Consider the following 15,691-nt stretch of genomic DNA (forward strand, 5'->3'; position numbering starts at 1 on the left):
CTGTTTATTTGTGGTACCCAAAAAGAAAGGAGGATAGTGTGCAATCATCAATCCATCTCTACTCAACCAATTTTAGTCTCCTTGCTTCATTATGGAGTCTTTTCTCACCCTACAATGGCACTTTGCACTATAGACTTGATGACCAAGTTCAATGTTACCAACACTTATCTCAATATTCCTATAGCAGCATCTTCTCAAAGTTTTATCAGATTTGTTCACAAGGGTCAGGTGCCACAATTCTGGGCTTTTTTTTTTTTTTTTCTTGTATCAGCACCTCATATCTTCTGCAGAGTTGTTTTAGCTTTTTTATCATCACCTTCATGCTTTAGGGCTGTGCACACATCATTATATGGATGACCGACTCTTTCTAGTCCCATCCTATCAATTGGTAGAACAACATTTTTAGACTATCCTTTCCGAAACCATAAAAGCAGGCTTCCTATCAGATTGAAGAAATCTATCTATTTTGTCATTGCTGCAATGTCTCATCCATTTGGGTATGTTTTTCAGTACTCACTTAAGTCACATTTAGCCAACTCTTTTTAGGCTTCAAGCCATGGAAAGTGCTGTCAGGCTTTTTTACTTCTGTCTCTTTCTACTTCAAAGATAGTTTTTCTCTCTCTTTTTGGGGTGTGGACATCCCTCAAACCTCTCCTTCCTTTGGGATGAGCCCACTTGAGGTTTTTTTCAGCATCATCGATTTCAAATACTGATTGGACCAGAGCAAAAACTACTATTGAGGTACCTATTCCACCACTTCATCTCAAGATCCATCTGTTTGCAGACACATCTTTTCAGGGATGGGAAGCTTATATTCAAGGCCAGAAATTCCAAGATACTTAAGAGAAGTTGAGTCTACCTTTCATATCAACATTCTTGAAATTCTTACAGTACATCCAGTAATAATTCAAGGTCTGTCTCTTTTGAAGGGAAAAGTTGTCATCATACATCCAATAATTCCATGGTTGTATTCCAGATTTCTTGTCAAGAAGGCGTACATTTTCGAGACCTCTGTTTTTGTACCTGTATTTTCTCTGCTGGGCTCATTCCCATCATATCAGTTTTTTAGCATGTCATGTTTCAGGGGTGATGAATTTACTTGACCACATTATTTCAACAGGATGGATGCTACATCACAAGGTTTTTTTTCAGTAGATTTACTCTCACTTCAGGTCTTCCGCAATCAATGCCTTTGTGATTTATTGGAATTCTCACATGCAGTTGTTTAGGTATCTAATACCTCAAGCATTGGCAGATGTACATTTAGTCAAGATTGGATAAGTTTACATCTATACGACTTTTCCCCAATTTCCAGGTTCTGACTATAGTTCATTCTACTTCCTGTTGAGTTTTCCTGGTTGCACCTCATTGGCCAGCAAAAACTGGTTCCCACTTCTTCAGTATTTGCATGAATATTCAACTCTACCTCTTTCACTTTGGAAATCTCTGTTGCAACATCAGTCGGACATTCTTCCCTCAGATATTTGGGAACTTAGTCTTCATGCTTGGAAGTTATGCAGTCCTTTATCCAGCATAAAGATTTGACTTCTAAAGTTTCTCTGTACTTAATCAAATCTCTCCATAAGCTGGCCATGATCGTTTGTCAAAGGAAATGGGATATTTATTGTCTGTGGTGTATTCAAAGTTTGCGGTTGTTTTACACATATTGGTTCATTCTCCTTTTGAGCCCTAAACCTCATGTTCTCTGTTTCACCTCTCCCTTAACTTGTACTCTTTGTTGTTATTGGCTTGTGAATGTAGTTAGTCTGAGTTGTTTGCAAATCATGTGCATAAGACTCTTTATTATTCCACATCTCTCCTGTTCTTCCCCAATAAATCTTCTCTTCCCAAAACTATCAGCCAAGAAAGGAGAAAGATCCTTCTCATCAGTTGTCAGTCATTCCTAATGTTTAAGACCATACCCATACCAGTCATTCTGAGATACAAAGTATCATAATTAACTTATTTTGTTACTTATATGAGGATGTGTTGGTGGTGTAACAAGGTAGCTGTTGTACAAGAGATTTGTGTTAATGTTAGCTTTTCCTCTTTCTCAGGGACCCACGACATTCATGCTCTGATCTTGGGAAGAGCAATTACTGGTATTCAAGCTTTTACAGCAGATAAATAGCTGCTACAGACTACAGGATAAGTACAGTTGTTTAGTCTCTGGACATGGCTGTAGTTAAATCTTGACCTTGCATGTACAGTTGAAGAATTGCTTCTCTGAAAGTTGTAAATATACTATAGTTACATATGTAGAAATTGAAGATGCCTGCCTTATTTGAGTGAGATCCAGTTGTGAATTCTGCAGAGTTTTATACAAAAAATGTTTATACATCTCTTAATTGAATTCAGTGTTTTGTCAGTCACACACACATATATATATTTTTAGAGAGCAACATTGGAGTGCCAAAAATTAAATAAATAGGCAAGATGCTATAATTTGCAAAACCTTTATTTCAATACATACTTCATCATGAACTAACTGAGCAATTGCTTTTTCATTAGTACTTTTCCTCAGTTTTTTTTCATACTATTAGTTTTATTTACATCATAAATAACACTTTTTTTCTTTGCAGCTAATTGCTATTTAGGCAGAAACTTAATTTGCAAGTTATGTAGTTTTAGAATGCTTAATTCCAATCCAAAAGGGTGTAACATACAAGGATATTTTCAGTCTGAATATGTACTAAACTAAACTTTGTTAATAAAAAAAATGAGTACAAATTCATTCCTATCTTTGAGTATGCTTGGTATTATTTTATGGTACTTTAAAATTGTGTTCATAAAGGCACAATCATTATCCATATCAATATGTTGTTGTATTCAGGCATTCAAATTGGATTGATATAGTGAAATAGAAAATTATCTTAGAAACCTTCACACCACTTGCAGAAATGCCATGTTATGCAAGGAATGTCTCCTATGCTTTTAGGTTTGGATAATTGTTCCTCTTTATGTTCATAGTGTCTGGAATACATCTCTCAGGTTTAGTGACTATGTGGTAATTGTGTCATAAAGTGCTTTATTTTAGTGATGATACAAAAATCTCTATAAGTAGAGCTGTGGCCATATATGTGGGGATTTTTGTGTATTTATCCATACCTTATTTCTGTACTTTTTGGCATTGCCATCCCTACATCATCCTTATGTTTTTTTAAGAAACATTTCTTCTTCCCCACCAATACCATTGAATATTTTATAATGAACAGTTGCAGCCTGGTTTGATAAGTTGTCTTGTTGAAGTTAACAAAGTGCTACACTGCTTCTGAACTTGTCAAAACAAAACTTCAAGTATTTGTGAATTAGTCTGCTATGCTACTTATCAGTTCTCTACATTAGTGATGTTTTTTGGTTAAACTGAAGGACTTAATCATTTCAGGAAAACTTATGTCAGGTGTTTATAAAAGTCCAGTAGATTATTACAAGAGATTTAAGACTATGGTGAGTAATAGGGGTTGGCCATTGTTTTTTGCAGCCAATTCATACATCCTAAGTACTACTGTGCTTAGTGACAATGAGGTTCTGTTTGGAGTTCTAAAGAGTAGTTATCTGCTATACTCATAACTGAATTTTTGATAATTTAGTACTTCTAATGAGTTATGCAACCATAGTTTTGTTTTATATTTTGTAGTACACCCTACTACTAGATTCATAGGAATCTTTCCAAAATTATATATTAAAAATAAATTTCTTGCTGATGTAGTCGGTATTCACCTTTCTTTCAAAAATGTTTTACTTATTTACCCTGTATTCCTGAAATAATACCAGTGACTACCCATCTATTACATAATTATAAAATAGACATTCATGATTATTCTATATCTGAATTGACATTTGTTCATCTATACAAAAATACATTGTTTTATGAAAGTTTAAAATGACTTTTTAGCTTTGATTTAATTAAATTGTTAATTCAGTGTTAGCTATTAAGTTGTGAAATTAATGTTTAAAATAAAACTTTTGTAAGAAAATGTGGTTTTCTACGTCAAGGAAAAGATTGTGTGTTAGTTAATAGTACTACGTTAGACACAATTTAAATCTGTAGGCAACACAACCATAACTCTTAATTTATGATTGAGATTCCTACATCTGAATAAGTGCATCTTATGGTAAACTTTGTGATACAGGTGCTAATTTTTAAGAGAACTTCTGTGTGAGGCAATTTCTGAAGGATCTAACAGTAGAATTTTGGTTTTAATTGAGGCATTGAAATTCACGTTTAATCGTAACTCATATTTCCTTGCTACTGAATGTAAAACCTTTCTAATAAGCATGGTTTTTGGTTTTCTATAAAAAAAAACTTAAATTAGGTTATTTTAATATGATTCAACTTCCTGCAGTTTTGTTCATTTGACTAACCCTATCTTCTTCTTAAAAGCCCAAACTAACTGGAAAACAAAAGCATTTAGATAACTTATGTTTCATATAAAATGCTGACTGAACCCACATCAGTTTGGAGTGGCATAATAAAGAAAATTAGCTGCAACATTTTTCTTTCTTTTTTTCTCAAAACAACTTTTATTTCATCCATTCCCCAAATGATTAGTAGACATGGAAACCATCACACACATACACACAACACAATGTGCAGCTTTGTGGTCATAAACCAACAGAGAAAACAAAAAGCACACCAACTGGGGTAGCAATTGGCATGAGAAGCCTTGTCTATTTGTAAGCAGCAAGTTTTCAAAATATATATAATATATCAAAAATATATATATATCTTATCTGCATGTCCCTAAACTACCACATTGTGTATGTTAGCCTTTAGTTGCCAAACAGGTTCAAAATCAACCACTGTACATGATAGGAACTACCTACAGGTGTTATTTTACAAAGTGGGGAGTGAGTTCAAACCAAACTTTAGAGTAACTTCAAAATTTCAGTCACATGATGCCATTAAACAACCTAATTGGTCAGCTGTGCTGCCAAATTTATTTACATGAACACTTAAAAGCAATCACACACATTTGGTTTACGAAATAAAAATATGTTTATGGATAGCAGTGGTACTTCAGAGTGCAAGCAAAAGTTCTTGTACAACCAATCAAATTGAAGGTACCAAATTATTCAAATAATACATTTAACAGATTTTCATAAACAAATAAGGTTAAAACTAGATAAAGTATATTTACTAAAACTTAGCAAGTTTCAAGTTTTTATCAAGTTTTGGTACAACTCTGAGGTAAAAAAAAAAAATGAAAATACAACTGACAGACCAATGCATTAGAAGTGCCATTTCTTTTCCTCTGAAGAAAACTTAATTTCATTAAGTCAGGCTGTTTTTGGTATAATGAAACAGCTGTAATGAATTTACATTCTTGGAAACTAGCCATCAGTAATTACAGGAGATACACTACAATTTTATTTTACAAAAATGAAGATTGAAATCCGTACAAGCTAATAAAATGTTTAGCACAGTTATGAAACTGAATATTTAAACATTTATAACAAGAAACAGTAAAGATGCTCCAATAATCAAGCTAATTTGAATAACAGTTTTTATCAAGATTGTATTTCGTTACAACTTTTCTTACTTATGACCTTCATATAAAAATATAGCTTTTAATATGTACAATTAAAATCTAGCAATTTTTCATCTAAAACACTACTTTTGCCCATCTTCTCACTATTAAGATTTGTTTGAGAAAACAAAATCCAGTGGTGTTACGCTACAATCTTTGTGCCTTAAAATGTTAAATTTATCTAGTACTATCATACCTATAGAGAATGAAAAATAATTGTTTTGAAATGAAAGACGACATTTTCTTTCACGAACTCTGTCAATGTGTCGCAAAGGTCATAAAAAATGACTAACCAGATGTCATTTCATAAAGAACAAAGAAAATGTAAACATTTTTTATGTTTATGCAGAATGCTGATACACACAAACAAGTTTACATTGTCATAATTAAACATGCATTACTTCTTAAGAAACAAACATTATTTCACCTTCACAAAATGTTTAAATGATGGCTAATCCCTCTAATGTGTTTTATATTCTAATAAGCTGTTAAACATTGCAAAGAAGTAATTTTGAACCAATTAAAATGTACTTCCTCTTAGCATCTTGCCATTTTAGGAAATTGTTCTGTACTTCCTCTATTCCCAATATGTACAACCCTCTCCCCCACACACTTTTGTTTTTTCAAAATCCAAAGTTGCTTACAAGATATTCTAGTGACCAGAATTACAACTTTAGCCAAAAAAATGACACTTTACAGCAAAACAAGAAATAGGCAGAGCCAGCCTTGCATCTTTACACAATGTTATGAGAATACATTAGTAACAAGTTATTTAAACTGTATTTATATACAACTACTAACACATGTTAAGTCTGGGTAAACTTGAATGATTACATATGATAGAACTGTTGGTACCATTCAACACAGTGCATATTCTTCCAGTTTTCTGATTCACCCCAAAAGATAATTTTATTTTAAAACTTCAACAGAACAATATAGACATTTCACTGACAACAAACATGAAAGTTGAGCAACTATACATGTATCTTTAAAAAAAAAAAAAAAAAAAACCTAAAGTAGCATTCACATATTAACTCTTATTTTTCTTTTGTACATTATTTAGGTGTTCTTGAACACTGGTTGCAAAATTTGTGCTTTATAGTACGAGTACTCTGTGTATAAAAAAAAATTAAAATAAGCACCTCATAGTTTCATCAGAAAGAGTTTGGATGTACAAATCAAATATTTCACATTAGGAATGGACCTAAGTAATTGCATAAGAAGAGAGTGATGTTATATTTCCTCTGTTTAAAAACATTGTTATCATAAGTAATAAAATAATAAAGCTTGTTACTTGCAACTAAGACTTTAGTATCTCCTATAAGAACTCATGGCTACTGGGTACAATTCTATAACTTTTCATTTTTCTATAAAACATTGTCACTGGTTTATCTTGCATACATGCTAAAGACTGTAAAAGCTATATACACTATTGTTACATAGTCACAAAACATGAAAAACAAATGGCACCAAAATTTTATTCTAACCTGCAACCTAATCAAAGCTGTACAATGGTTTATTAAAAGTACAATAATGTCCAGGCTGAAATGAGCTGCCACTGAAACAGCCATAGTTTATATAGAACACGACACACACACAACAACATGGCACCAGGTGCAGTTTAAAACTGCTTTAGGTTTTAAACAAAAACAAACTATAAACAAGCAACAGTTACACCATTTTCCAGAGTTTATGAAGACTTGTACTTAACAAGACAGGTTAACCACAACTCTATATATAAACTAACAATGCCTCAAGTTCTGTGGCCTTGACTTACATCTTTCTGTTGTAACTATTGAGCAAAGAAACATTATTTCACTGAAGTTTTTAGGCATTCACATATATATGGACATACCTAGTTATGATATTCATTATCATTTTTAAGTACATGTAGGTATTGGTATATATACACAGTTACTGGTATTTGTACACATTATTACCCATTGCAGCTCAGCCTAGTTGAAGGAACTTGAAATGTGAGAAAAAGTACAACACTAAATGGCAATTTAATAGTGAGCATCAATTGTTACAAGTCACAGATAGCTGTTCACTTAGGACCAAAGAAAGTCTGTCCTGATGGCATGTTTCTCTGAGAGTTCATCTGGCTACCACGAGTATTAGTAGCATAGAGTTGTTGTTGAAAATTGTGAAACTGCACTGCATAGTTTGGGTCAGCAGTTGTGGGGGCATACAGAGGAGAATGTTTATAATTCATTGAATGTCCTAAAGATGGTTGAAGGGGCTGACTAACATCTGTCATTCCTGCAGGAGACATTTGGGTTTGTTTTCCAGGAAACATTCCTACACTTTGCCCTCCTCCCATGCTACCTATACTTATCAACTGGTTGTTCATAGAATTACTTTGTAACCTCAGTGGTTGACCAAACATTGCTGGATCATGTCCTCCAGGACCACCTGGGCCAGGATACATTTGACCACTATTCATGATTTGGTGGCCTCCTGGAGGTCCTCGCAGCATTGTTCCTGTTCCCATGCCCATTGGACGCTGAACACTCATCATCACCTGTCCTGGACCTGCAAGACCCATTGGTGGTCCCATGTTTGTATTAATTGGTGTTGATCCTGGAAAATACTGCAAATTGTGTGTTGGTACCTTAGCATCAAGATTGGTTAATGGAGTAGCAAATCTCTGCAGGAACTCTAAACTGGGTGGCCGATTAGATTCTGGAACAGCTGAATTGGGTCGTGCTGGTAAGTATTGAATAGTATTTGGAGCACTTGCTTTTACTTGTACATTTGTACTATTATAAGGAGCACCTGTTGGACCTTGAGGTTTGGCCATCATTCCTGGGCCCATGGCTGTGCCTGTAGGGCTCATCATTCTTTGCCCACATACAGGATGTACTGGGAAGGGCTGTGATTGGTTGGGCCCACGGGGTACTGCACTGCCAATGTTCATGGCGGATTTTGGAGATACCATACTGTGAGTAATGGGTTGGTTTGTGGTGGCAGAGGAACTAGCAGTCTGTGCACCCAAGGCCTGTCCTTGAATCACAGATGAATGAGGATGGTGCATGGTAGAACTGTAAGTTGATGTTGTAACATTCTGAATGTTAAGTTGCTGAATGGACATAGTGGCATTAACATAGGTATTATTCACAGTCTGAGGACCACCACCCATGTTATGTGCTATCTGAGAACCCATAAACTGTTGCTGTCCAGAAGGTTCACTTGGTCCTCCCTGCTGCGTTAAAGACTGTTGGACCCCTTGAACTGACTGCATTGCAGTGTTAAAATTTACCACATGAGGCTGATTTAAGTTGTTTCCTAAATGACCACTTACATGCATACTGGACATATTCATAGTTGTAGTCATCATACTCTGCTGAGCTTGAGACATAGTTGAAGATACTGACCCAGCTGAATCACTCATGGCAGCAATGGATGCAATTGGATCAAAGTGTGTGAGCTTCTGAGATCCCAAGGCCTGATAAGATGGTTGAGGTGGTCCTGGACCCATATGGCCTATTGTTCCATGTTGGGCAATATCTGAAGACAGTTTACCTCCAGGAGATATATCAAAAGGTGGAGTCATCTTCTGGAGGGACTGGAGATGAGAGTGGCTTTCATTCTGTATCATTGGTTGAGCAGGACTTGCATACTGGTGTGGCTGCATAACTTCAGCCCCAGAAGGTGGAAACTGAGGATGGAGATGCATTCCATCAGGACCCATTATTTGTGGGCCAGGGTATCGTGGTTGCATCATCTCCATGCCAGATGTAGGTCCTCTAAATCTATTTATCATTTCAGTACTGCTACTAGGACCAGAAAACCTTTGCATGCCTTCCATACCTGAACTGCCTGGCCTAACACCATTCCCAAAGCCAATTCCACCAGGAAATCGCTCCAAAGTCCCAGCTCCAGCCATTCTAGCCATTCCTTCTAAGCTAGAGTTCTGAGGAACTGGGTACCGCTGCATACCATGATCCATTCCTTGAGATGCAGGATTCATAAAACGAGGGTTGTTTTCAACTCCAGCTATCTGGTTAGAAAAAGGATACCTAGAATGGTTATTTTCCACTCCAGGGACCTGTGGTCTAATGTAAGTCTGACCATTCATACTGTCAGGAGCATTACATATCGTTGTTACTGGCAGTGGACCCTGAATTCCTTCAGGTCTAGAGAAAGCCTGAGATGATGTCATTTGAGAGGTATCTGTGGGCAATCTGCAAAAAGAGAAAAAAATAAAATCAGAAAGTTCAACAAACTTTCAAATTATTTTATATACTAAACTACAGCAAAAAAAAACCTTTTTTATATTAATTTTGAAAATATCAAAATGGGCGTAATATTTACTTAATAAAACTAAGTCATATAAAAAAGTAAATACTATAGAAATACCTCTCCAAATACTAAAGGATCTTTGAAACATACAAAACTAAAACTATCCATATCTTAATATTGTTGCACTAGAACTCTACCTTATTGAACATTACTGAACAATTTTTTTTTGTACACATATGTTGCCCCATCGTTTTTAACAGCTAAACATGACATGTGAAAGTGCACAGTGGTTCACTTTTTAAGAATCATCAACAGACTAGTTTTGGTTATTACTGAAAAATATTTCAGTATTTTTGTAAAGTAAGATGGGGCCAGATATTTCTTTTATAACATTTTTGTGCTTTTATGGTGTTAGTTTAATATTACATACATAGAAAATTTACTATACATTTTTTATAACTTCTACCACAAAGATGGATGGAGGTTATGTTTTCACCCATGTTTGCCAACAGGATTTCTCTAAGATAGCTGAATGAACTTGGACAAAAGTGGATATACATTTAGGCTATAAAACTTAGAACTGATTAGGTTTTTGAGGGTCAGTCTGAGCAAGGTCACCAAAATAAAAATTCCCATTTATTAACATAGGGACTTTTTTTTCACATTATTCTTGCTCAGTCAAAAATTATTGTATTTTGATGAAATTTGGTGGACGTGTATGGAATATTGTTCCTTGCTGTCCTGCCAAAAATGGTCTTTGTCAGTTGGTAACAATGGCATAAGAACATATTTTATATTGAATGCCCCTCTAGTGTCTGTTTAAAGTATAACCCATCCTGCATTACATATATTTATTTACAAAGAAAACAGTGATTTGTTTTTTTTACAAACAGAAAAAGTGAAAGAGTGTCATCTTTCTTAATATTTTTAAAAACTTCCAGACATCTAGGCCAAAAACAATGGTATTGCACATACATAAAAGTAAAAATTATAAAATGCAAAATACACAATTATTCAATTTACCAAAAAAAAAAAAAAAAGAACTCTCCAGAACACTAACTTTTCAATATATTGGAATGTACAGAATTTTTATTTGATAAAACTATGTTACATCAAAAGATATTAGATAAACTTTGGAAAAAAGACTATTCATATCGTACTACTGAACATTGCAACTATACCTACTGTATGGAAAAGAAAGTTTTGAGTAGTAACCTATTTTAAATTACTGGAATTAATTCAGATTTATTTAGGAGTTATACATTGGCTCCAAGAAGCCCCTACATTTCTCAATTTCAAATATTTTTTAACAAATCAAATTCCATCAAGTATACAGCTTCTGGTCCATGAAATGTTTTGTGTAGAATTCAGCATTAGAAAAATTCAGTTTATAGTTAAAACACCTGGTTTAATTGTACTCAAGTAATATTTGATATAACATCAAAAATGCTAATTTAAATTCCAGTACAAAGATTGCTGACTTCCAATCTTCCTCGTTTCTTTCGTTTTCTTTTCTTTTTGTATTAATAGCATGCTCTTTATTACAGGCCTATGAAATTAACAGAAGTTAAGCTTCTGCAGTGTCACTACAATTATTCTTAGCCTGTTTCTATATGAAGAAACATGGTTATCTTCCACATTTGTTTTAGCTTAAAGTACATTTATAAAAAGCCATCATAACAATTACAATTGAACCCCTCTAAAGCAGCCACCTTCAGGACTGAGACAAACTGACCTGATTAGAGGGGTTCCACTGTACATAATTAGGGATTATGTAAACAAAAAAGGGACTGTGATTGAATGACCACTTTCAAGGGGTGACCAAATCTGAGGGGTGGCTGCTTAGAGAGGTTCCACTATATATGTTTTAATTAACACTAAAAAATATCAGCTTCCTGATTAATGCTGCATTGTATTTATACCAAGGAAAACCATGCAGGAACAGCTTCTCTCTATTTTGAGCTGTTATTAAATTATCTCATTGTCACACACAATAATACATGTAATAAATTAATACAAATCCTTAAGAAACATGAAAAAAAAATAGGATGGTTTCTTGACTACAAAACTTACAAAAATATTGAAGGTTCTGGCTAGCAAGAGTAAGTATAATAAGAGTATTAATATGCAAGTTTAGTTTAAGACTTTCTTTATTATGAGTTAATAATAATTTAAGAAATTTGCTGATTCCTAATGAAATACATTCCCAAAAGTCTTAAGCATTCATTATAAGTAGGTGTAATCCTAACATATCTAGTTGTTTATTAAAAACTGACAAAACAAATACATTGTAAAAGCTTCTCTACCTTCAAGTCAATAAACCATAAAATACTAAATATATAAACTTAAGTTATAAACATCACAGTAACTTCCCCATGAAGAACTGGTTTGTTGTTGAGTAATGCTGAAAGGGTCAGTTATACAGGGTTCGTGTCCACTAACCTTGGGGGAGACATAAGGTCAACTTCTAGACTAGTATTGGGCTGTTTCTGAATAGTAAGCTCCTGACCATCAAATGAATTGAGATACAAGATTTGTTGTGGAGATGGTACTGGCATCAAACTAGCTTCTTTCCCCAAGTTTCCTGACTGTAAGGAAAGTTGTTGGTTCTGAATGGTCTTGTGAGATGAGGCAGAGTTACATGGATGATGACCACAGCTAGATGAAAACATGTCTTCTGTGGTATAAAAAAACAAAACTTCAAAATGTGAGCCAAAATAAAAGGTTAAAAGTATTGTAACCTAATAAAATTATGTGGGGACTTTCATGAATGACAATTATCATGATGTTTCTGAGATTTAAACCTTCTAGACAAATTTTATTTAGCAATAACCAAAGGTTTCATGAGACTGTATAACTTGTTGAAGATATGAATCAACTTACAAATCACAATACTATAGAAAACAGATTCATCTAAAATTATACCTTCAAAAGTTAACTTAAAAAGTTATGACTTTAGTTAAAACTAAGCATTTGACAATGTTTTACAAAAATCAATTGAACAGTACCTTTTCATCACCCACACTGGTTTGTAAGCCTATCTAATTAAACAATATTTACTGTATACTGATTTTACCACTTTAGTAATAACAGTACCCAACAAATACTATATGAAACATGCTGATGAAATCATTTCTTTTTATGAACAATAGATGAGAGACTCTTGAAGATATATCCTTACATCTGTTTTTAATTTTTCTAGAGTATTTTTGACTTTTTTTCAACCAATGAAACTTGTACATTATAACTGCTAATCAATGTGAGGGATGACATTAATGAATTATTCTTTAAACTCTTGTTTGTTTTTCCTCTGGTCATGCAAAAATTCTACCTATCCTGTCAAACTTGTGGTTTCACAGTACCAATAATACTAAATTTCTTCTTAAGGTATACTGTTGATGGTAAACTCACAAAGTGAAAAACAAGATATGGGCATCTGTGAGAGAACTGCTCATTTTCAGAGCAAGTCACATTTCCACAGAAACTCTAAGCCAAAAGGTTACATTTCAAGTTTGTTTATTCACAGCACACAACTGTTGAATAGTACAAAACATTATTATTCCTCATTAAAAATTAGTAATAAAAGAGAAAATACACTAAAATTATAATACCTATTCTTAGAAAGAAATAAGCCTCTTTTTATGTTTACCTGTTGATGGCTGTGTAAGTGGCGACATGGATGTACTATTAGTTATCATTGTAGAGTTAATATCTTGTGGTGGTTGTTGTGCAGAAGCTTTTCTGGATGAGTTTGTACACACAGGACTAAAGTTGGGTAGCACAGAAGCCACTGTACTTGTGGTTGTGTTAGCAATAGAAGAAGAACTTGATGTCCGAATATTTCCACTTGCCTGAGTATTGCATGTAGAGGAGGAAGGTGGTGGCTTTGGAGAATTCATGGGTGTAGAATGTATACTGTTCCCAACTCCACTTCCAGGACTTGGATGAGGCATGCGGGAACCTGGGGGTGTGAGGTGAGAAAACTGTCGAGAAGCATCGGCAGGAGACGTTACTGAAGGCATTCTTGGAGATGGCATAGACAAATTTGGAGAAGAGGAATGAGGGCTTGGCATGGCTCCTTGTGGGTTGGGATGATAAGGTGGAGGTGGGCCTTGCACCCTTGCACTTGGACTCATCCCAACAGTTGGGTTTGGGCTGTTAACTGCTGACTGAGTTTGGGGTCCAATAGGAGATGGATGGGGTACTGAAGGTTTCTTCTGTTTTTCTTCAATGAACTGCTGCTGTAGTTTCTGCCACTCTAACTGGGCTGCCATTGAGGATGGTGGAATATTCTGCTGAGGGGGATACTGAGGGCCCATCATGCTGGAAGGCACATGATACATCCCACCATCTGAAGGTGGGTGAGTATGATGGTCACCCATCATACACCCATGTGGACCAAACATCATATCCATCCCAGCCTGTGGACACATTTCAGTACCAGGTATACAACCCTGCCCTCCCATTCCACTAGGTATAATCACTCCCTGTGAATTCATTATAGGTTCTGAGGGTGGGTGACCTTCACTACCTTGCTGGTCTGGAAACAGCCACTGCTGCATTTTACGGATCATTGCTAATTGCTCTTCTCGGTGCTGGCGTTGTTGGGGTGTCAAGTTTTCATCAGGAATTTTCACTCCTATACATACATACATGCAAGAAATGGATATTATTTTATTGTTAAGAATACACTTTCATCTGTTAAGTTTTTCTAATAAAAAACTATTAAAAGATAAACCAATCTTAAAATTGTTGGTTATTCTATACTTCTAGTGCTTATATTCCAGCAAAATGTAATCATTTATTTGTTATTACAGTTTATACTGTTGTAAAGATGAAATAAATTTCACTAGCAACTATCACCCTTTGATAAACATATCTATGTACCAAATACTAGAATAAATGCATGTTTTCTTTGTTTAGTAGTTTTTGGTAGCAGCTTCCATAGAGTTAATTGCACTTTATAAGCATGTGCACGCTAATACAGTCGTGTGGCTCATAAGATGTAAGCCATGTTGTCAAAAGCTACATGTAAGCCCTATCCAAACCAGAGAACAACACTCAGGTACTAAGTGCATGCCTGTGTCAAATTTCAGAACTGAAATAAGAATACAAATTGTGTGTCAATACATTTTCACTCAGAATATTTAGAATTTTCTGTCCATCCTAAACATACATTTGTATACACTAAGCATAAATATGCTCCCTTGAGTGTATGATTATTCGTGTCTTGTTTCTGACATGGTTTTCTTTCACTGTTAGTGGTCTTATTACTATAGCCCATTGTTCCCACTCTTTTCTGATGTCACAGCATGTGCTCAGAACAATCATTAATAAAGCTGGTTTGGTGTTTTATGGCACAAAGCGACTGGACTATCTGTGCCCATTAACAAAGTACAGCTTTCAAAATAGGTATAGGCTGCATTTAAAATGATTTGATGCAGCAGATTATTAACTATTTACTTCATTGTAGATTAGTTAAAGTGATCTCAGTAGTTTGTGGTTCCATAAGAATGTCACCAGCAGAACTTCCTGTAGAAACAAGTAAATTAATATAATAGGAAGGAAAGAAGATTTTGAAACAAACCACAGACCTGGGGCTTTCTTAATACTTTATTTGGTCATTCATTTCATTCCTAAAAATATTTTGTGTTAAATTATTTCAAGTCTATAAAAAACTTCTTTCATGGCATCAAGTAAAATTAGTTAGGTTTAGTGAGTATGGAAAGCAGCAGCAAAATATCCAATGCCTCAAATCCATATTTGTTGATTATTAATATTAAGTATATCATATCCAAACAGTGAACATATATTTATAAAAATTAATATTTATTGGAAATAAACATTTACTGGATATAATTTAATATCAACCAAAAATACTATTAACAAAAATTATAATACCTAATTTGACAAAG

At 34.5% G+C, this 15,691-nt stretch overlaps 2 protein-coding genes across 2 annotated transcripts in view; one reads left to right on the forward strand and one right to left on the reverse strand.

Annotated features, from left to right (window-relative positions):
• The window catches only part of LOC143241717 (glutaryl-CoA dehydrogenase, mitochondrial), a 33,686-nt gene extending 29,685 nt beyond the window's left edge, over positions 1-4,001 (forward strand). Inside the window, exon 11 of the mRNA XM_076484947.1 lies at positions 2,058-4,001. Coding sequence (XP_076341062.1) covers positions 2,058-2,131 — 74 coding nt within the window. The 3' untranslated portion in view covers positions 2,132-4,001. The remainder of the gene's footprint in view (positions 1-2,057) is intronic.
• A 493-nt stretch (positions 4,002-4,494) lies between these two features.
• LOC143241706 (uncharacterized) overlaps positions 4,495-15,691 on the reverse strand; it is a 103,000-nt gene continuing 91,803 nt past the window's right edge. The window contains exons 12-14 of the mRNA XM_076484939.1: positions 13,426-14,415; positions 12,219-12,453; positions 4,495-9,718 (exon numbers count right to left, since the gene is read on the reverse strand). Coding sequence (XP_076341054.1) covers positions 7,579-9,718; positions 12,219-12,453; positions 13,426-14,415 — 3,365 coding nt within the window. The 3' untranslated portion in view covers positions 4,495-7,578. The remainder of the gene's footprint in view (positions 9,719-12,218; positions 12,454-13,425; positions 14,416-15,691) is intronic.

Source organism: Tachypleus tridentatus, chromosome 2 (assembly GCF_004210375.1).
Source record: "Tachypleus tridentatus isolate NWPU-2018 chromosome 2, ASM421037v1, whole genome shotgun sequence".
NCBI classification, from domain to species: domain Eukaryota; kingdom Metazoa; phylum Arthropoda; class Merostomata; order Xiphosura; family Limulidae; genus Tachypleus; species Tachypleus tridentatus.